The 22,737-nt window shown below is 40.7% G+C and overlaps 1 protein-coding gene across 2 annotated transcripts; it reads left to right on the top strand.

Annotated features, from left to right (window-relative positions):
- The first annotated feature begins 2,694 nt into the window (after nucleotides 1–2,694).
- Nucleotides 2,695–22,523, top strand: DIPK2A (divergent protein kinase domain 2A). 2 transcript variants are annotated; one of them, XM_034782011.1, is made up of 3 exons: nucleotides 2,695–3,461; nucleotides 16,083–16,386; nucleotides 19,603–22,523. In XM_034782011.1, the coding sequence occupies exons 1-3, from the start codon at nucleotides 2,808–2,810 to the stop codon at nucleotides 19,932–19,934; spliced, it is 1,290 nt and encodes a 429-aa protein (XP_034637902.1). In that variant the 5' UTR covers nucleotides 2,695–2,807; the 3' UTR covers nucleotides 19,935–22,523. The 2 variants fall into 2 exon arrangements, with proteins under 2 accessions (XP_034637902.1, XP_034637904.1); XM_034782013.1 differs by lacking the exon at nucleotides 2,695–3,461 and adding an exon at nucleotides 4,125–4,208.
- The last annotated feature ends 214 nt before the right edge of the window (nucleotides 22,524–22,737 follow it).

The raw sequence follows: 22,737 nt of genomic DNA on the forward strand, positions 1-22,737 counted from the left end.
TAATGACAAGTTTCAGAGTAACAGCCGTGTTAGTCTGTATCCGCAAAAAAAAGAACAGGAGTACTTGTGGCACCTTAGAGACTAACAAATTTATTAGAGCATAAGCTTTCGTGGACTACAGCCCACTTTGCATCCGAAGAAGTGGGCTGTAGTCCACGAAAGCTTATGCTCTAATAAATTTGTTAGTCTCTAAGGTGCCACAAGTACTCCTGTTCTTTTTGCAACTATTTAAAAGTTTCTTTTAAATTATATTTTCTTCAAATAAAAATTATAATATTAATTTTATTGCCTAGAAGGATCAGTCTGTTTCCCTGCAATTATGCAGACAAAGAAAATTGCAAAAGAAGACTCATAAGAGCAACAAATGTAGAAAATAAATGTTGACAGTTTAATAAACACATGTATATATTTGGACATTTTAGGGGTTTAATAAATAAGACAAAGTATACATATTATTAGACAAAAAGATACTGCCAACACCTGAAGAAGGAATTTGTTTGGCTCCAAAGCTTGCAGGCTGTAGCCACAAGCAAATGAAGTAAGTTAATGTAGTAAGATTCATTATTTCTCAGGTTTCAACATGACTCCAAATATTTTGTTTAAAATAAACTCTAATTACAGTGTATAATCTAGTTACTTTAAAATAATGGAATATATTATTTTCCACAAAGTGGTTCACAGAATAAAGCCTAAAGCCTGTCGATTGGACTGATTCTGACCTTTAACTGTAGGCGTTGACAGAACATGTTGGAGTGAGAAGTGGTCATTCCTGGAGTGCATCAAGAAGTGCAAGTTTATTCTCTTCATTCTACAAAGTTAAAAATTTTCAGTATGCTCTGGAAGCTGTTGTTACATATATAAATGTCAAAATAGAATTTAAAGTTTATGCTAATGAAAAAATAATACAATTATATTTATGGCTTACTAGAGTTCTCAGGTCTTTAAAATTGGAAATGGGAAAGCCTGATAGTGTTCACTTTGCGGTTCTTCTCTGTTACTCTCCCACCACTCCATCTTACATTTGAGGGGATGAAATGGGCATTAAATAAGTGTTTTCTAATGTGGGAAAATAACGTAGCTCTTAAGAAAACTGAGATAGGTAGAGAGGAAGAATGGTTTTCTTTGGGCTTCCTAGACTCTTTTCCTCCTATATTCCATGCCACTTTCATAGTGATACTTTACTGGGACGGCATCTGTGGCACCTATGAACTGACAGTCCAGAGATTTTGAAGGCAGTCTTGATGATGGTGTGAGAAAGTCTCCATATGCTTGAATTTCAGGCGGCAATTCCAAGGATAGATTACTTTGTGGACCACTTTTGTTGTAGGCTCTTTGGTCCAGATTTAGGGTATTGTGATTTAATGCAAGGTGTATTAAATGAATGTCAGGACATAAAACTGTGTGTGAGTGAGGGTAAAACATGAAGAAACAGAGGTATTGTCAGGACACCAAGGAACTCATCTCTTCCCCACCCAGTACGGACTGGAGTTTGGAGTAGATCAGGAAATCTTTTCCATGGGCAGAGCCCAATAAAGTGATCTGTGCAGTTGTGTATACTGTGGCAGGGACTTGTAGCCTGTGCTAGGGTATGAGCTGTGCTGCACTGGACATGACTTCAGTACATAATACCCAGGCGCTCCATGCCCATACGCCAGTGAAAGAGAGACAGATCAGGCACTTACTGGGAAGCATGAGCTCTGTTGGGCTTCAGCGCACAGCAGCCAGGCTGGTGGGAGTGTTACAGACACACTTGGGCTTACTAGCACATACGAGTTCCAGTGGACATGGCTCCAGTATGCAATGCCAGGGACAATCTATGTGCGCAAGGAGACACACCAGGCACTGAGTGACAGGCTTGACTCCTGTCGGGCACGAATTCGGTGTGCAACAGCCAGGCCGTGTGTGTGCGCATGACATCAGCCACACAGCGCCAGGTGTGAGCTATGCTAGCGAGGTTAGCAATACACACTAGGCACACTTGCCCTGTGCAGAACGTGGTATTAATGTGCAATAGCCAGAAGAGTGCCTGGACACGGGTTAACTAGGATAGATACGGGCTGCAACACAAGCACCCCGCGTGCGCGAGACAAAGACACACACCGACCCGAGGCACTGGCTGGCACATGCGAGCCCAGCCGGGCAGCTCCGGGCCGGGGACGGACGGGCAGCAGCAGCACGTCCAACGAGCTGTTTGCTCCCTCGGGCCACAGTGCCAGGGGCAACCGCGCCCGGGACAGGCACCTTCCCACGGGGCCCTGCTGCCAGGCGGGCAGGGGGTAAACACAACATGGCGGCTCACACTGCGCCCCGTCCGCCCCGAGCTGGTTCAGCCAGCGGCTCGGCACAGGGGCTGCTGCTTCTGAATCTGTTTGCGATGGGGGACGACGCTCCCGCCCCTCCCGACCTGCCCGGCTCTTCCTCAACGCGCGCCTGCTCCTGCTCCACGCCCCCCTCTCCCTCGCGCGCGCGCGACGGCCCCGCCTCTTTTCCGGGGGTAGGTGTGCGCGCGCTCCCCCACCGTGGCAGAGCCTGTGCGCGTGAGGCTCGACCCCTAGTGTAGGAGGGAGGGGGCTGCTCGGGGGCGCGCTTAGGCTCCGCCCGACGCGCGCGCGCGGCGGTGGCGTGGCTCCTCCCCGGGGCGGGGCGGTCCGGGCCGGCGGGCTCGCGGCGCCGCCCCCTCCCCCCTACCGTCCCCCTCAGTAACTTGGCTGCCTTTTATCGGGCGAGCCGCGCGGCGGAGAGTTTGCTGGGGCTGGAGCTGCGGCGCGAGCGCGGAGCGGCGGGGAGGGGGGCCCCGGTCCGGGACGATGCTGCGGCTGGTGTCGCTGAAGTTGGGGCGGCTGTACCGCTACGTGAAGCTGGCGGTGCTGGGCAGCCTGGCGGCGGCGCTGGTACTGAACACGCACTCGCTGCTGGCCTCGCTGCAGCGCAACGAGCTGTCGGAGCGGCGCTTCCTGCAGCTCAATAAGTGCCCGGCCTGCTGGGGCACCAGCTGGTGCCGCAAGTTCCTCAACGGGCAGCTGCGGCTGGAGAGCTGGGGCCGCCTGCGCCTACTCGACTTTCTCAATGTCAAGAACGTCTACTTCGCGCGCTACGGCGAGCCCCGCGAGGGCAGCCGTCGCGTTGTGCTCAAGCGCCTGGGCTCGGCGCAGGAGCTCGCCGACATCGACACCAAGATCTGCCGCCGCGCCACCGGCAGGGGCCGCTGCGACCTGCTGCAGGCCCTGTACGCCACCGAGTTCGCCAGCATCAACGGCGACGTGCGGCTGCTCACCCCCGACGTGGTGGAGGGCTGGTCGGACCTGGTGCACTGCCCCTCGCAGCGCCTGCTCGACCGCCTGGTCCGCCGCTACGCCGAGACCAAGGACTCGGGCAGCTTCCTGCTCCGCAACCTCAAGGACTCGGAGCGCATGCAGCTGCTCATCACGCTGGCCTTCAACCCGGAGCCGCTGGTGCTGCAGGTAACGCCCCTCCCCCTCCGCGCAGGTACTGCGCCCCACCCTAGCTGCCCTCCCTCGTCCACGCGCAGCGCTCCGGGCAGGGGGTGGGTGCGGTGCTAATCGCCTCCCGCGGGCCTAGCCTAGTGACAAAGGTCGGTGCTAGCCTAGCCATCCTGCTTTCCTTGGTGCTGCAGGAGCGTGTCCCGTCTCCTTCCCCGCCTGCCCTTTGCCCGGCCCCTGCTGCCAGGTAAGTGCCCAAGCGCTGGTCCTGGCCGAGCATCGTCTGCGCCTCCTCTCTGGTCACGTTGCCAGCAGCGCCTTGGGTGGCTGCTTTGCCGTGGCGGGAGAGCAGAGCTGTGCGTGTCTCGAGGAGGGCAGATGGTGCAAACCCTCCTGGGAAACGTAGTCAAGGGAAGGCGCTAACACCACGCTTCATCTTCCCCAAACGCTCTCCCGAACAGTGAGCTGCCTTCCAAAAACTACCTTGACACGCCGGGGAAGGAGCCTGCGCTGCCCCTGCTGAGCGACACTGGGCAGGGGTTGTGTTGGGTGTTTGGTTTGTTTTCTCAATTCGCTCTTTCCCCGAATATTCTCCAGAAGGGACTCTCCGCTTTAGCACCCCTCCCCCTTATTTTGTAATTGCTTTTTAGTGGCGGGGAAACATGGAGATTTCATTCTCTTTTCACTGCCCCGCCTCCCATGGAAAGCTTTCTTCTTCTATTCTATGGCGATCATCTGAGAGGGTGAAGAGAAACAGCTACTCTGCAGGTAGCAGGCTTGGCAGCACTGTTGTCTACGTTTAAAAACAAAAAACGGGTAGTGGTATATTTATCCCTTTGTCTTGTTAGTAGATGGCTTTAATCCCATGCCCATATTACATTAATAATTTGAGAAGTCCTTAAACTTTTGTCAGATGAATACTTTAGCTGATCAGTTTCTTGGGATCGGGTTTAGTATACATGGATTGGGACATCTGTTCCTTTTTCATAAACTCGCTCGTTGTTAGAGTCCATCTCAGTGTTTTATTAGGATTTTAACTCTGTACATAAGTACATAAAGCTCTTTAGTTATTGTTTTGAAGTAAAACTTACATTTACTGCAATATATGACTATTTCTGTCTGAACCTATCAGATAAGCCTGATGGTAAAGCAGCACTCTAAATGACAGCTCTTTTTAGCTGTTCTGTGCTTTAATTATATCTAAATAAGAATAGAGTTTTACATGCTTTCGCAACTTGGCTGACAAGAATGTACACTTAGTCAATTTTTGAGAAACTTTTTGATTTTCTTCAGACTTTAGATGCAAATTTGTGGAAAATTAATAATCTCTTGTTTGTGATAGTAGTTGTTTTGTCTTGCATAAATACTACTTAAACTGAACAGTTGCTGCCCCTTGTTTACATTAAGCTATCAACACTATTGTGAAAATTCTAAGTATGCACTTAGAAAGTTACTGGAGTTGAATTTTGGTCCAGTCGTTTTTTTCTAACCACTTTGTCTTTTACTGTCCTTGGTTTCACCTAATTAATGCCTAAAGGAGGAATTTTGTAAGTGGATTTTAATGCAATAAACACATTATCATAAACCTCTGGTATTTTGCTAGATATCTGGCCAAGAAGCATCCAGTTGATTGTCAAATAACCAGTGCTGTGGAGATTGGCTTTAAGTTCCAGTAAATTTATTTCCTGACTAATTTCTAGAATGCTCATTTAAGAAAAGGTGCATGCATTTAAATTTATTTAGAGGTATCATGAACTTGAAATGTAGTTACCTTTTTTAATGGCTTCTTTTTTGGATCACCCGTTCAGTCCACCTGGTGATTTCTCTGATTTTACAATTGACTTATTATATTTAAGATGAGTTTTCCCTTCCTCTTTCCTGTGAGGAAACACCTACACAGAGGGGAGCACACTGACTACATAGTGAAATGCATTAGACAGAGTGCTGTCAAATGCATCCAGCAAATAGACTTAAAAATTAAATAACTTTTCCTCTGGCCTTTCAATTATAGTGTAAATTGTAACAATAGTTTTAAAAATTGGGCAGAAGTGATTATTTTTAGTTGGTGTCCATTTTTAACTTATGGCTTTTGCTGTGAATGTAGATTGTGGTATACCAAGCCTACTTCTAAATGTTTTTGCAAATGTAAATAAAGGTTCACTGTGAGTCTTAATTTTGAAAGTTAGTGCTACAAACAAAGAAATGTGATACTTACACCACTTAGTATCAGCTTTAAATGCTTCCTTACACAGTCCTATCACATTCCCATCAAATAATTTATTTTGAGTTTTGCAAATTTTAGGAAAGGCGAAGTAACTTCCTGGATGACTGAACCAATTAGACTTAAATGTATCAGCATTTTAATGGCAGCAATTCTGGAAAATGATTGCAGATCCAGTTTAAAATAACGAAATATGTCAACACTTATGCATACGTAGCCACACTAAAAATAGTAACTTGAGATTTCTGGATAAGTTCTGTATTGGAGGTTTTTATAAATTATGTGGCCTGTTAATCATGGGATACCCTGTCATGTGGATTTTTACAGGAGTGAATAGGGTAGGCATAGATTACTAAGATTTTTTTTTTTCCCCCCTCCCAGTTGCCTAGTTTTTACTTTAAAGAAAACAAGCTTTCGGATTTTGATTACTTTATAGTGCTAGAATTCAGTAACTTGTACAATTCTATAACTTTGTTTTTGCTTTTAAAAGCAACTTTCCAGAGAGAAACTGTTCTGAGGACAGAAACCAGTGAATGTGGAATAGTGTGAAAACAAATCTTTCCCTATGTCCTGTTGATCATATTTACTGATGACAACTTGACCATTTCTGTGAATTAGATACTAATATGTATGTGTTGTAACTGAATTTTCTCTTTTGAATTATGACCAGAGGATGGATGGAGATGGTAACTTAGCTAGTTGAATTCATGTGTTTTACCCAGTATTACATAGACAAATTTAACCATGTGGAATACTAAAGATACAATGTCAGTACGTGTCTAAGGCATTAAACATGACATGCTGCCCACGAAAAGCACACATTGCCTTTAATTCAGCGTACATTGTTGGCCATCTCTTTAACTTGATCTGAGAAGAGGAAAAATAATTCTGTTTCGTGGAGGATTTTGATATTTGAAACATAGTTTTGTTATCATTTGGAACACCCTCCCTGCCCCCCAACATTTCCAAATCCTTTCTGAAAGGGAATGGAGTACTGGCTCTGGGGAACTCCATCTGGCAGACAGCTGTGGAGCTGCTGACTCCTGGAACCTTGGGCTGCCAAAGAGCTGGAACCTCAGAGCTTAGAAGCCACTACTTGCAAGGCTTCCAGCTCCCCATCATACCTGGTAAGGTGTGTAGGAAATGGGATTCTGGGAGCTGGGATTTGAGGGCAGCCTGCCTGGTGAGCTGTGGGGGAGCTTAGGAGCTGGGACTCTGGGGCTTCCAGATTTTCAGCTTCTGGTCAGTCTGTCAGGCTCGCTGGCAAGATGCTTCCATTGGAACTCTACCTGTGTTAGATCGCAGCTTTGTCAAAATTGAACTGTCTGCAAAATGTTTCAAATTCTATGAATTGGCATTCTCCATCAGAAAACAGTCTGTTAGAGTAATTCTGTCCAGTTTTAGTTTCAGCAGCATTGAAAGTTCATAAAATTAGATCTTTTGGAGATCTTGGATGCTCTTTCAAATCATAAAAAAGAAGCTGTCATTTTAAGGGAACACTCTAACTTGGAACGTAACAATTGTGTTTACGTAAACTTTTTGAATTAACTAGACTTCACATCTAGCTTTCACTTCACTCTTTTCAATTTTGATAAGTGCAGTTAACAGAAGAATATTAACAGGGGAAAAATATAGGTAAGAATTTCTGTTTTCTCGATCATGAAACTTGTACTGTGACAGCAGCATGTAGGAGATCCTTCTTACTTTGTAAGAAGTAAAGTTGTGCTGCTCTCAGATGTGTTGAAAGGTTTGGCGGTTTTTATTTTATAAAGCTAAAATATTCAGTACTTGTTTTTATTGCACTGGGTAAAGGAGTGGGAGTGGGAATTGGAGATTTGTTCTAAGAATTGTTTCTCTTCTTGGAGGATTCCCTGTTGTATATAAAAACTTTGAAGTGCTTAACAATAGTAATCAATGTTAGCTGTTTGTTGCCAGACAGTACAAAGGAAGACTCTGAGAAATGGTGTTCTGTGGGTTATCCCCTGAAAAACTGTCTCTGCTTAATTTTAATATGCACAAAAAGCATATTCATCTTCAGGTGGGGGAAATGCTTTCAGTCTCAGATCTCTGCATTACTGATCTGTGCTTTTTCATTAACGTATAGCTGTAACTAAATATAAACGTTTAGTCACTGAACTTAGATTTATAATGGAAAAGGTGACTTTAATCATCTACTAAATCTAGTGACTTGGGGATTATAAAACTTTTTATCAGAGATTGGAAGCTTAGCTGGAAGCCTGTTTGGCATATGGATTACTCCTAAAGTGGCAGTGCTTATGAAATGCATACTGTCACAATTGACTGACAGCTTCTGCTTTAGCCAGTTTGAAGGTTCTGCTTTACCCTTCAGTTAAGCGTGGTACACTTCTGTACAAGTTAAAGAAGTTAGGGAAACACCACTTAACGTAATTTAATTATTGAGGTCTAATGTGAAAATACTAATGTTTTTTGCGGTAGGATGATTTTACTTCATTCTTATTAGTACATCTTAAACAAGCTTTTATAGACTGACTATTTTTGATTCACTAATTCATGCTAATCTTTATAGTACAACAAATTGCAGGACAGCTGCATATGATTTGGTACAGTTTTACATCTCTTCGGAGTACCAAAACAGTGTTATCAGCTTCACTGACTCTTCCATAATATGTTCTGTGTTTAAACAATAAGCAAGGATTTATCTGGTTAGAAGTTGCATGTTTCATCCACTTATGTGGCAGGTTGAGGAAGAAATTTTAGACCATCTAAATATAAATTGTATTGTTAACACTTTCATAAATATTTTTTACATCTCCAACTAAAATTTTTTTACTTGTCTGTTTTGTTTAAAAACAGCCCCTACTTGCAATATATAGGCAAGTATTTTAACAAATTAAATCCTAGTTTATAGCTGAAACTGATATATTTTAACATATTTTATATAAATATTAATTTCTTTGTGGTCTGACTAGGATTGTAAATTTGAATTTCATTTCTATGTGGCAACAAAAACAATTCTGGTTATTGCTACACAGTTTTTAGTGACAGGTGTTTGCTTAGTGCAACCTTTTATCTACAAACAGCTACATAGTGACATGAAACCCTGAACTCATTTTCAAAAATTGTTGGGCTGTTTTTTTAACCTGTATGAATATCTGCACCTACACAATTAAATCTTTCTTTGATTACTTTAGTCAGGATGGCAAAAGAATTTTGACTTAGTCTGTATGCTAGCAGACATCTTCAATTTTGGTTGTCTAACTGGAAAACTTGTGGCTTTCTCAGTTTTAGGCTAAGGCTGTGTCCACAGCATCTCCTATTTCGGCAAATCTTGCGTCGCTCAGGGGTATGAATGTTCCATCCCCCTGAGCGATGTAGTTACGCTGACATAAGCACTAGTTTGCACAGTGCTGTCGCTGAGAGAGCTTCTTCGACCAACATAGCTTATGCCACTTGTGGGAGTGTTTTTTGTTTTGTTTTATGCCAGCTGGAGAGCTCTTTCCTGTCGGCATAGAGTGTCTTTAACATATGTGCTGCAGTGGTGCAGTGCTGTAATAGTGCAGCTGTACTGGTACAGCTGTGCTTCTGCAGCTATGTAAGTGTAGACATGCCCTAAAATAAAAATTGTTGCTGCTGTGAGTGTCTAAAGGCATTCATTTGTATTTTGCTTGTTCTGAACAAATACCAAGATTGCTTGTTTGTTTTAATGGTTTTTAGTGTCTGTCTATTGGTCTCTTTTGTTGTTGTTTGTTTAGTTTAGACTTAGCCTTAATATAAATTAAAATGATACTGTTAAAACCAGATACCCTCTGTTCTGACTCAGTCTTATCTAACTTGTTTCAAACTGAAATGAAAATTGATTCCAAAATATTATGGGTAATATTTGTCAGGCTTGCAATCTAGAGCTGGCTGATCAGTGCTGTCTGTTGAATCCTCAATATGGATCTCATCCACATACCCTTACACTGCAGAGCTTCTTGCAGGATGGGAGCATATCACTATATCCAGGGAACTTTGTCCTAGGTCCCCCATCAAATGGGTGTGTGGAGTAGATATATTTTAGTGAAGAGCAAATAACCTGAGGAAGAGTCTCTGCTTTCATTCATATCTGCATCAAGTGATTTTAATGTGCTTTGTTGCATATATGGGGGGGGAGGGCTTATTTGGGCAGGCTCGTGGGGGAAAAAGTCACAATATCAGTATTTTATTTTTATAAAAAGTACTATCTTGAAAGGCTATTATCTTGATGGTTAAAGCTTTTTTAAACAGGCATGCACACTTTTGTGTGGAATTGATGGCATTTGAGTGGATGTTTTTGTGCCAATCATTGATATATGCACTCTTTTTTCCACCTCATCTAGTAACTCTGTAAAGTGGTTCAAGAGACTATCCATTTTTACACTGCTGTATAGGCAGAATCCAAGCATTGAAGCTAAGTGAGTGGAGATTGGTGAATCTGGCATTTATTTCTTCTGTGGCAGCTTCAAGCGCATAAATTTACTTCTAAAGACCGCAAAACATGTACCACTGAGTTTAACTTGCGTAAGAATAACTTTCAGACATAGGATCAGGATTGTTTTTCATTGCACTGAGTTTCAGCCATAGTATTTTCTAGCTTTTGCAAAATTTGAAATGAGATCTTCTCCTTGAAAAGCAAGATACTTCGGTCACGTGGATGCAAGCATCCACAGATTTGATTGTCTTGATATCCTTAAGAACTTAAGAATCCTTGGATTCTAATGGCCCCTGACTTAGAGTTTCTGTAGTATATGGCTTCTCTATATTGTGTTTTTTGTACCAGTGAAATTACACCAATGTAGCTGCCTCATTGCAAGCGACAAATGCTCCTAGGTCAGTGCAACACTGTGCTGCCTCCTACATGGGGCTTATGGAAAAGATGCAATGGGGTACTTGATTTCTGTTCCTGAAGGGGATGGACAAAACCACACTGTATTAATGTAGATTACACTTGGGTGAGGAAAATTTACATGAAATAAGTAACTACATCTTTTCTGACTAACAAGTGTTCTTTTTATAAGGTAAATACTATATATTTTGATAGTCTCTTCTTTTTTAAAATAGTGCTTGAAAGTGGGTTTCCCACTGCTATTAAGAAATCTGATTAGGAACATCTAAATTGTTAGATGGAGTGTCTTGGATGTCACCAGTGGGAAAAATACTAATATATTCTCTTACGCTATATATTGCCTTAATCCTAATTTTTGTCAGTGAATCTGTATTAAAAATGCACCTGTTAAACAGTTGATTAAATGCTTTTCTTGGGTCTGTTATTGTGACTGAGTGTAAAATGTGTGCTAGCAAGGGTCTCAAAGTTGCACGCTTTATAACCACGTAGGTGTTTTAGAGCTGCGGGCAGAAGAGCTTTTTAGAGTCATGCTAACCCTATTTTGTTTAGCTGCAGATCTGACAGTAAGTTTGCCTTCAAACAAATATATTTAATTATATAGGTGTACCCCATACACCTCTACCCTGATATAACGCGACCCAATATAACACAAATTCGGCTATAATGCGGTAAAGCAATGCTCCGGGGAGGCGGGGCTGCACACTCTGGCGGATCAAAGCAAGTTCGATATAATATCGTTTCACCTATAACGCGGTAAGACTTTTTGGCTCCCGAGGGCATTGTTATATCAGGGTGGAGGTGTACTAATAATTCAAGCATTTAGTTCAGAACTGTGCTATTTGTAGTTCAGTAGTTAGAGATTCTAGCAACCTTTTTATTTAGCTTTTGTTTCTAACGGTAGCTAAACATGTGCAGTGGGAATTCTGTTTTTATGATTTGTATGCATTTTTTGGCTTTTAAAGCAATACAAAGTGAGATTTTTTTTTTCTTGTTGTAGTAGACATAATGATTTATTTATGCAAATATTTTCAAAAGGTAATGAAGTACCAAAAGTTATACCTCTGCTTAAAAAGAGGACAAATCGTCACTCTAGCTAACAGTTCTTGTCAAAATCACAGTGAATCTAAAACTGCTGAATATTACACTCATACATATTTTTTTTATCCCCTTCTTGTGCTACTGATTTGGGTAATGAAGTGTAGATGTGGCCATTACATGCCAGTTGGAAAGGAGCCAGAAGCAGAGAGCTTGTTTGTACATGTGCAGATGTTGGCAGGAGTCCCTCTACTCTTGTCCAGAAGATCGTTTTGTTGCCACAAAGATATAAATGTAACTGTTTTACAATATGATGTGTAGTTATGTTTGGAAGATTCACTTTTTAAATACAGCAAGCCAGTACTAGAATCTCTTGCATGAGGCACTGATCATGCTGAACCTCATAGTAAGTATGTGTAGGGTTTGAAGACCAGTTTGATGCTATGGCTAAGAGAACTAATGTGATCCTTGGATTTATAAGCAGGGGAATCTAGAATAGGAGTAGGGAGGAGGTATTGCCTCTGTATGCGTATGGTATTAGTAAAACCATTATTAGAATTCTTTGTCCCCTTTTCTTTAGAAATCCATGAGTATGGGGCTGAACTCATGGCTAAAGTGGAAACGCTCTAAGAACCTTTTCAATGATTGCACAATGATAAAATGTCTTGTACTTAGTGAAAATCTATTAAAATCAGTTAAATTGTGTAAATTAGAATTGAACACAAACTGCTAAAATTTCTTTTTTTGTTAAATGTGAGTAAATTCAGGTTCAGATCAGTGCCTGCAGTAGAGTGCAGATCCAGATGCATTGGTGTGGGACTGGAGAAATTTACCATGTGTGTATACAATCCAAATGTTGACTGTAAAAGATTAAGGGTGGACTGGCTTAGCAATGAGATTCAGGGGCAACCCCTTAGTAAGTAGCATTGGGCCAGCCCCCTGCTGCTGTTACCTGAGCTACTGGGAAAGTGAGAGTGTCCCAAGATTTTTACATATGCTGACCCAGGACTAAGCTATTGGCTCTTTTATGGCCATCTGTGGTAGGTATATTATGAATTTTTGTAGCTCCACGATTCCCACAGCTGCTGGAAGGGAGAGGTAGCTGTCGCCCCTCTTTGAGAGCCTCCTGGCACCTGCGGTGTTGTGAGGTATCCCTTGCACTAATCCTCCCCGACTCTTCTTTGGTATGGTTGGTGTGGAGTGGGAGGAGGAGCAGGGCCTGTCCTGTGAATAATTAGCTCCACTTTGCTGCAGCAACAGCAGACTGATTCTTGGTATTTACTGTGATCCAGAGTTAAAGCAGCAATGACATTGGCCAAGGACTTGTTAACTTCATTTTCCTGGTGTTTAGCAAAACCATGAACAGCAACAAATGCTAAAATGGCTATAAAATCAAGAAGACAGCACTGCATTGGTGGCTGGGCATTACTATGGTAATCTATTTAAAAAGGCAGTGTACTTAGAGTGAGTTTAGCACTCGCACTCACACTCACACATGGTGTGTGTCTCTGTCTCTCTCTGCCATACTGTGTCTCTTCCCTCCATTCGTGCTGCGCCCCACCCCCCCCCCAGCCTCTGAAGCAGCTGCAGCTCCGGGACTGGCAGGCTGCAGCCCTGCTGCTTGGCCCTGCCCCCCCAGAGCACGCTGCAGCTGTGCCGCTTGGCCTAGCCCGCTGGAACATACTACGGCTGCACCGCCTGGTCTGGCCCACCAGAGCAGGCTGCGTCTGCATTGCCCAGCCTGCTGGAGCAGCTCCAGCCAAGCCAGAGACATCCTCCCTGGCCCTCCCCAGATAAGGTGGGAAGGGATGGGATGGGAAGAGTGTGGGGGTCCCGGGCTAGGGGTGGGGTCATGTGGGGGTGGTCATAGGGATAACTCCCCTGACCCCCAGCTTCTCTTCCTCCTTCCCCCTTCCCCCCCCCCAAAATGTCCCCATCAGTTGCTATTCCGACCTGTCAGGGTAAGCCGCTGGTGCGCCGGGACACTTTGTTTACTTAGGTTTACCTTCCTGCCTGCGGACGCTCGAGGTAAACAAACCATCTCGGCCCACCAGCGGCTTATCCTGATGGCCCGGGAGCCAAAGTTTGCTGACCCCTGAATTATAGGGTCGGCTTATGAACGGGTCATAAAAAATTTCCATTTTTACTTATCCATCTTGCGGGGGGAGGGGGGGGTTGGGTTATAAACGAACTGGCTTATGATCAAGTATATATGGTAACTACAATATTAAGCAAGGAGTTACTGTACCTGCGCCCCTGTAAGCTCTGTAGTGTAGCTATAAACTTTAAACTTTAGCCCCATTTTAAAGTTACTGGAAGTAAGTATGCTAAGAGCAACCCTTCAGGTTTTGGACTGATGACATAAACTGTTAGCTGGAGGGAACATCTAAAGAAGTCTGTTAATACTTGCTTCCTGAACACTCTGTAGCTTCTCATGGACCTCTGGATAGAACCAGGACAAGTTGCAGCAACTGACATCATGTGTGCATTACGCCAGCAGGTCTGTCTATTTGTTTCGTCTTCCTCAGGATGCTCTATCCCTGCCAGGATGAAGCATCTCTCTCAGCTTTCAATGTGGGATACCTGTGAGTGTGACAGCTGCCATCTTGGCCAACACTAAGCCAAGGACAACCAGTGACCTCCAGAGCTAAAGTCATCACTCTTTACAGCTTGTCTTAAAGAGCCAGCTCTCACCTCAAGAGCCTATCAGACTCGCATCCTTTGTGGATTGGACATGGGTGTGTGTGCATAACACATACTCTGACTAATAGGTTATACAAGCAGACATTGTTACTAATGACTGAAATGTGTATTTTGGTGATTTCTTCCCATAGTTAAGTTTAAAAAAATATATATATTTTTTTGAGGTCTTCCATATATGAATCGCATGTATTTTCCCCCACATAGGTCAATCACCTTCAGATCCGTAGCATAGACCTTTGCTTTTTGAGCTGCCAAAGTAATTGCAAGACCCTTGTATGGCCGGCTGCTGAAGAAGGACTTGGCATGCACTTTCCTAGTGGGAAACCTTTGCAGTAGATTATATTAAAATCCAGGATTCCTGATCACCATCCCTGACTCTGAGGAATGTGTTTTATAGTGGTTAGAGATAGACTAAGCAGACTGTTTTGTGTCACTCTGAAAGGCATCTTGATGCAGTGGATAAGATCGGGGTTTGTTGTGTTAGAGGCCTGGGTTCTCTGCCTGAAATGACTGTGTAAGCTCTCTGATAACTTACTTAAAATGAGGTGGGGGCAGGGACAAGTATCCAGCAGCTCCTCCCTGAGTGCCTTTTAGGTTGGGATTCCTGGCCTTCTCCATTTAAGGAGAGAGGTGAATTGCATTGGAATCTGAACTCCAGATCTCTTTTAAGCTCAGAGAACTATCTCAGTGCCTGGTACACCACCTCCTCTCCTGAACTGAGTGGTGGTGGTGGCTGTGCTGTGCTGGATTTCAAAGAGGCTTTTACAAAAGAAAGGTTTAAAGTTCCTGTTAAACTGAAATCAGTAATGCAATGCAACCTTAGATGCTGCTGCATAATAGTTCCATTCAAGGAAACTGATGTTTTTTATCACTATCTGGTGACGTAGTTATGGTAGCAGTGCTAGAGGTATAGCACTTACAACTATTATTTCAGAACTATTAAAATTTAGCTGGAGTGTGCTTATTCTCAGTGAGTGCTGTGGTCTATAATTCAGTTTCTGACCTTAATATTAATTTTGGATTTTCTTGATGCCTAGTATTCAGTACTTTTTGCAAAAGCGTTAAGTAGCTCATCTTGGTCTTGCATATTTGAAGATATTTTTAATTGCATGAAATGTACCCAAACATGCACAAATTATTTAACAACTTTTTTTTATTGTTTTCAGTATGCCCTTACTACCTAGACAGTTGTTGTTTTCTTGAGAGCCTGTACTACACAATACTGTCCATATTACTATTTCCATTTTAAAAATCTGCATACATTGAAATAAACTAAGATGGAGGATTAAGGGAAGATGGAAGAATGGAACATCCTAAATTTTGTTGTACACCAAAATATTGGTTAATTTTTTTTCTGTAAGGTCCTCAAGGAAGACCAACAAGAATCCTATCAGATCTGAAAGAAACAAAAGGGAAAGTGGAAGAGAGGAAGTCTAATTAATAAGAGAAACTTAATGTATATACAACACAAAGCAAATAGTTCATAAGCTTCTATTTAAAGACCTGGGTTACAAAACAAAGTAATTTTGTGAGGAAAATATGATCACAATAGTGCCATAGCAGGAGTCACAGTATATAAAACACCAAAGACAAAAGATAATCAATTCTGACATAAGAAAATATACACACAAAAGCTAGATGCTAGTTTAGAAATAATATATGTAGGTATTCTTGATGGTTTCAAAATGCAAAAATGTGTTCTGGTCAGCGTAATCACCTGTTGTAAATATGAGTCTCAATAGTCTTCAATCTTGCACACATTTCAACCTGTTAAAATATACTGGTGTTCCTCTATTTACTCAGTATTAACAAAAAAAAAAAATCTGTTCATATGCAGAGTTTTCCATCTGATGAGGGCTGGCCATTTGCAAAGTACCTGGGAGCATGTGGAAGAATGGTGGCCGTCAACTATGTTGGAGAGGAATTGTGGAGTTACTTCAATGCACCATGGGAAAAACGAGTGGACCTAGCCTGGCAGTTAATGGAAATAGCAGAACAACTGACGAATAATGACTTTGAATTTGCACTCTACCTCCTTGATGTCAGCTTTGACAACTTTGCAGTTGGTCCTAGAGATGGGAAGGTTATCATTGTAGATGCAGAAAATGTTCTGGTGGCCGACAAAAGGTTAATCAAACAGAGTAAGTTGTTCTTCCTCTCATGTCCATCCTGCTTCATGTTTTACAATTTGTCTTAAAAGAATATGAAGCTGTTGTGAGTTTCTGAAACAGAGACTTCAGTTACTACACTATTTGTAGAATTAGATCTATAACAAAACTGTAGAACTTTCACATACTTGTAGAAATCAAAATTAACAAGTGCTCAGGTATATACAAGAATCGCCTGAATTCTATATTGCTTGTATTCCTGATATACAAATACACAAAGTGGAGGGGCAAAATTACTTGATGCCTGCTAATCATGCTTAAAAGTAGTTGTTGCAGTCTTTTTTTTTTTTTTTTTTTTTAATGGTTCAAAGTGGCTTCACTCCAACTTTTCCCTATAATGGTATTTTTCCTGTGTTTCAAACTTTCTTTTCCTTCTGTCTCAAGTCATGTGCTTTTTTTCCCTTTATGTTGTGTTCTTTACTTGATTCAGCGAAGCTTCTCTCATTTTATTTATATATAATGTAATGTCTGAATTGGGGTTACTTATGCGCTGTTCTTGGTGACACTTGGGTTGAAGCAAACTGGCTCCATCCCCCAGCTACTGAGTGAAGGGATAGTGCTGGGATTCCAGTTACCCCTTGACTTACAACAGCCTCCAGCTAATAGGTATCTAACTTGATATCCTTTCCCTCCAATAACTCTCCAGTAGCTATAATGAAGAAGGAACATTCTATTTCAATTTCTTGGTTCCTCTGGCTTACCCATCCTGAGTCTCCAGGCTGCTGCGAGGATGGGAAGCCACTGCTATTCTATCCCTTACCAATCTCCTGGCTGCCATGAGACAGGATGTCTGTTGTTCTACCCTTATTCCAGACTCTGTCTTTTGGCCCTCATTTCCCGTAAATAGTGTCAGTGACTACCTCTGCTGAACTCAGAACTTAACCAAGCAGCAGCCAAGAAAAATTGACCAGAATCTCTTCAGTAACACTCTGATGCAGAGTTCCGAATAGCAAGAGTGAAAATTTGTCCATTTTTTTGCAAGCTGCAGAAACAAAAGGTGGCAATAGAGGCATTGAATAGTCAGGCTGTAGACTTAGACCGCATTACATTGGTTTATAATTTCTTCAACTGAATAGGTGAATTTTACAAGTCTGACTGGAATCCTTTAAAATAAAAACTTAAATTCTACAGGAGTTCATGGCAGTAGCTCAAAAGACTTCTGTTTGCCCAGGATGTGTGGATTTTTCAAACTTTGCAAATATAATTAATATCATTGAATTAATTTCTAGACTGTAGAAACTCTGTGCAGTCTTTCAATACAAAGCAATATTTCTTTTTAATAACACTCACTAGTTTAAGTATTTGTTTGTAGGCCCCCAATCCAATTACCTCAGTATATGAGTGTCTAGTCTTATTTTTCTGTTCACCTCTCAAATTTGAGGTAATTTAATTAGCTAAATTTGAATAAACTTTTTTCTTATCTTTTGAGTCTGCCTTTCATTGCATAATTACTTCAGTGGTTTTATCACAGCCACCCATTGGCTTGCTGTCAGAACAACAGTGTAAGTGCACCATAAATGTAAACTAACTATTAGACCAGAGACTGCTTTCCAATAACACTGGTTTGTCTTCTGTGTACATCAGGCAATACAGGTGCTTAAGGGCTCCAAAATGGGGGACACAGTTGATTCCCCCTCTAATAAGAGGAATTGTCTCAAACCAGGCTATAGTATGTAGCTTCCATGGGGAAGCTTGGTCCTATATAAGTTCTTCCAGGAAACTCTGAGGGAGCTGTTGTATACTGCTGAATCTAGAATCGCTCAGGGCAGCTATTTCCCATTTGTAATCAAGGTAATTATTTTTGTCAGAGGCAAACTTTCTGTTAGACAGAAGTCTCTAGAGAAGGAAGGTTGCCAGGATACTGTTGCAATGCTTGTCAAGAGTTCTGCTATGTATACCTGAGCAAAGGGTAGAAAGTTTGATTTCTCCTATTTGTTTACTCTTTATCACTTAATGCACCTATACAAACTCTGGATGACTTTCTGGACTTCACTTTTTTTTTTTTTAAGTTAGCTCTTAAGTTAGAATTAAGTTTCTTTAAGTTAGAAAAAATTAACACCTATCTAGGGAGGAGGACTCAGGTCACTTTTCTTCAGATATAAATAATTTGTGGGGGATGAAATCAAGGCTTTTAAAAATTTATAATTAAGCCTTTTTATATCTACAATATTTTTGGTTTCCAATGAAGTTCTACAGGATCTATATAGTTAAAATATAGTACTTGGGGGAGAAAGCCATCAGTGTGTTTTTTTTTGTTTTCTTTTTTTATGAGAAACTAGATTCTGTAGAGTAATTATAACATCCTGCTGTTCACAGCTTGATGCCTTTTAGCATTTCTAATGATCCTTAAGATATTGTTAAACTCTAAATAAGTGGAATTTATAAAGTAATTTGTAGTTTTGTACTTGTAGAAACACTAAGATACGTCTAAGGACTCTTGAAATGCAGGTTACAGCTAAAAAATGTATGTGCAAAAAAAGGTTTCCTTACAAAAATATAGCTAACAAATAACTAGGCAAGTTGTGAGGGATAATGGCTTAAATAATTGTATGACATCAGGCAGAGACTTAACTTGGATCTCCCACATCCTTAGTGGGTGCCTTAACCACGAAGCTATAAATCATCACTGGGGCGGTGACTTTGACTTTTAATTATTTTTGAGAAGTAGAACAGCTTCAAGAAGAGAGATTGGGGCCCATACCCAAATATCCCATAGCCCAGTGGCTAAGGCACTCTCCTGTAATGTGTGAGAGCCAGTTCAAATCTCTTCTGCACATTAGCAGAAGGAGAATTAAACCTGGATTTCCCACATTTCAGATCAGCATCCTAAGCAGTGGGCTAAAAGTTAAGGAGGGCACCACCAGCTCACTTCTCTTCATGCTGTTTTGTGAATCTAGTCCTCCTTTGCTTTTGTTAAAATACCCCAAATTGAAATAAAAAATTGAGTTGGGTTAACTGTTTTTGTTTTGACATTTCTTTTCTTTAGTTTGGTCATATTTGTGAATGATTTTAGGTCTACTGAAACTGTTCTTTTTGGTAAATAAACTTTGCTGCTAATTATTATTATTATTTTTGCACCTGGCTCTAGTTACTGGTTTCCTTCAAACTAAGTCTTTAGTCATATTTTGTATTAAATGTACTGCCTTCCTTCCATCTCACCCACAATATTTTGCCATCTTTGTTTTACAGATAAACCTGAAAACTGGGATGTATGGTACGAGAGCAAGTTTGATGACTGTGATAAAGAAGCTTGCTTGTCCTTCTCGAAAGAGATTCTTTGTGCTCGTGCCACTGTGGACCACAATTACTATGCTATTTGTCAGAACCTTTTATCAAGACATGCCACCTGGCGTGGCACTTCTGGAGGACTACTTCATGACCCTCCAGCTGAAATTGCCAAAGATGGCCGACTTGAGGCCTTGCTGGATGAGTGTGCCAACCCAAAGAAGCGATATGGTAGATTCCAAGCTGCAAAAGAACTACGTGAATACCTTGCACAATTAAGTAATAATGTGAGGTAGTTCATGGTGAACTAATCACCTTTTTGTAACACTGGCTAAAACACTATCGCAAAGACACATGGAAAAATGAGGTTTTGAACTCACATATTCAAAAGAGAAACTTTTTTTTTTTAAATTAAACTATCTGATCAATTATATAAATGCCATAAAATATTATGGTGTTTAGAGGATGTTCCTCTGTAAACAGACAAGGTACTTATCTAATTAAAACTTGAGCTACTATTGACTGTTCTCCCTGATTGCCTAAGGAGTGGGTCAGATGAGATAAGACTGTGATAGCTTAATTGACAGCTTGTCTGTCAAGGGGTACTTTACATAAAACTGCATTAGTATCACAATTTTGTGAAACTGATGCTTTTACTTGGAAAGTCAAGTTAGACTGATGGCCTGTTTTAAAGGCTTTTTTCCGGATGTCATTGTCTCATTTTTGTGTTCAAACATCTTACTGAAGTGGCATTTACATACATGCAGGTAAATCTAGGTGTCTGTTGCATTGTTTCAAATTTAACAAGTTTTATTTAATACTGTGCAGTATATTATTACTATGAGTGCAGGATTCCCATGTTTACGGTCTAATCTAAGTTTACCACTGTATCTTACTGTGTGTATTACATTTTTAAAAAGGATAGTCATAAAGCAGACTCAGCTGTCATATATGAACCATAATACATTCATATTTGATTTTTGTAGTTCTGCTGTTACAGGTTTCACTTGATAATGTAGTTACTGTACAAAACTTCAACCTTCCATGCAAGTATGTACACATAGCCATTCAGCAGGGAATCGTTTGTATGAGCAAACAGTCATTTTTAACTTGAGGGGAGAATATAGTAAAAATCAGTAGGAATTGAGGGTAGGTTAAAAATAAGATCACTAGTCCAGTATAGTAAAGCATAAACCAAAGAAAATGGTTGTGTATCAGTCCCTAGACTAGTCCTAAAGCAAAATTATGTACTGTAGTAACACTAATCCATTGTGAAAATTCAAATTTCAGTGGGTCCTTAGTTAGTCTTGGAGAAACTTTAAGCTACTAGTCAGTGGAGGAAAATCCAAATTTAAACTTAAGAAAATGCTTAGCAGGCTAGCATTTGTTCTGCTGAATTCACAATGTAAAGAAGTTTACTGAATGTTTATCCATCGGTTTAGTCGTTAAACTGACTATGCCATGTTTGTGCTAGAGACCTTGCTTTGAAATAAGTTTTACTATTTGAATTGCAGTAAAAATGGTCTCTTTAATGGTTAGTGTAAACCTGAGATTGCTCCCATAAATAAGAATTTGCATAAAATATCAACCACTACCAAAATGATCTACTTTCTTGGAAGATTTTTGTTTTTGATTTTGTTTATACAATAACTACTGTAGTGTTTCATTTACCTGAAGTGTCAAAAAATTCGACTCCTAAGCAAAGACTTGTAGGGGTTTTTTTTTCGCCTGCAGCAGTAACAAAGGAAAAAAGTAATAGTTGTAAATTAACCAAAACCATGGTATTAAACAATTTGGAATGAGCTGGGTATGCATGACCATTCATGACAAAGTCAGCATGGCTATCAAATACTACTGCAAAGACAGATGGAAATTGCTGCTATACCAAAATTGCTGTAGAAGCAGGGGTGAAAGAAAAAAGCAAATTGCAATTCAACACTGATTGGTTCTTCTTTCTCAAAGCTGGGGAGTGTGGGGGGAGGACGTACCGCTATATAATAATGCAAAAGTTTTCTGAGATTTGTTAGATGAGTGTATTAATGACTGTTTTGCACAGCTCTAGATTTTCACTTTGAATCCATTTTGCATATGTAGTCATACTTTACTGCAGCTCACTTGTCTTAATTTTGTTTTCAGAAGCTAATATGACACTTACAGCTTTTATTTTCCTATTTGCTGTTTTTTTTTTTTTGTTTGTTTTTGCTGTTGGAAGACCGTTTTACCAGCTGTGCTGCAACCTCTTTCCCTTCAGATATGGGTCTTTAAATAGGCTTTACACTACTTTTTTGTCAAAATACACTTATTTGCAGAAAATACATTGAAAATTTGAGATTAAATAACACTAGCTGCCACGCAAGCCTTGTTGTATCAATTATGTTGATTTTTAAACACCCTGCACATTTTCTGATTGAGTTGTTTATTAAAGGGTAATAGAAAACACTGCCAGCTCTGATTAGTACTTGAGGTAGTCTTGTAACTACTAAATGTCCCTGGTTAGATTTGGTTTAAGGGTTATAGTTCCCTCTGAAATATATTGAGAAAACTGATTCGGAAAGGAATCTAGAATTTAAAAAAAAACAAAAACCTACAGGGAAAACACTTACGTGGAAAGCAATAAATTTTGTTCAATTTGCACCTATCAGATATTTATTGTACAATGACAATTTATATTTTTAGTCATTGCCCATTAATATTGATGAACTCTTGGTGAAATATTTTTGAATGAGACATTTGGGGTTTGTATGTGCATTAAAATTGTCTTTTGTACTGTAAGTTACTGTTTAATTGGAATATTTTATCAAAATTGTCTTCCTGTGCCTTCATATTACACAAAGTTGTTTCTACAACTTTTAATGATATTAATAAAGAGTACTTTAAGAATCTCATCTCAGAATTTCATTTTCAGATCAGATAGTTCTTTAAGATCAATATACAAATGTTAAAGAATAATCATGTGTGGAGGTAGATTTCTTCTTACTATTGTGGAGAGCACTGTATTCCAGCTTTCCTTGGGTTAGGAATTATTCTGTGGAGTTTTATTCATCATCCTGAATAGCTCAGTTACAGTAATGAGTTTCCCTTTAGAAATACTTCCAAGTG

Source organism: Trachemys scripta, chromosome 9, assembly GCF_013100865.1.
Source record: "Trachemys scripta elegans isolate TJP31775 chromosome 9, CAS_Tse_1.0, whole genome shotgun sequence".
Lineage (NCBI taxonomy): Eukaryota > Metazoa > Chordata > Testudines > Emydidae > Trachemys > Trachemys scripta.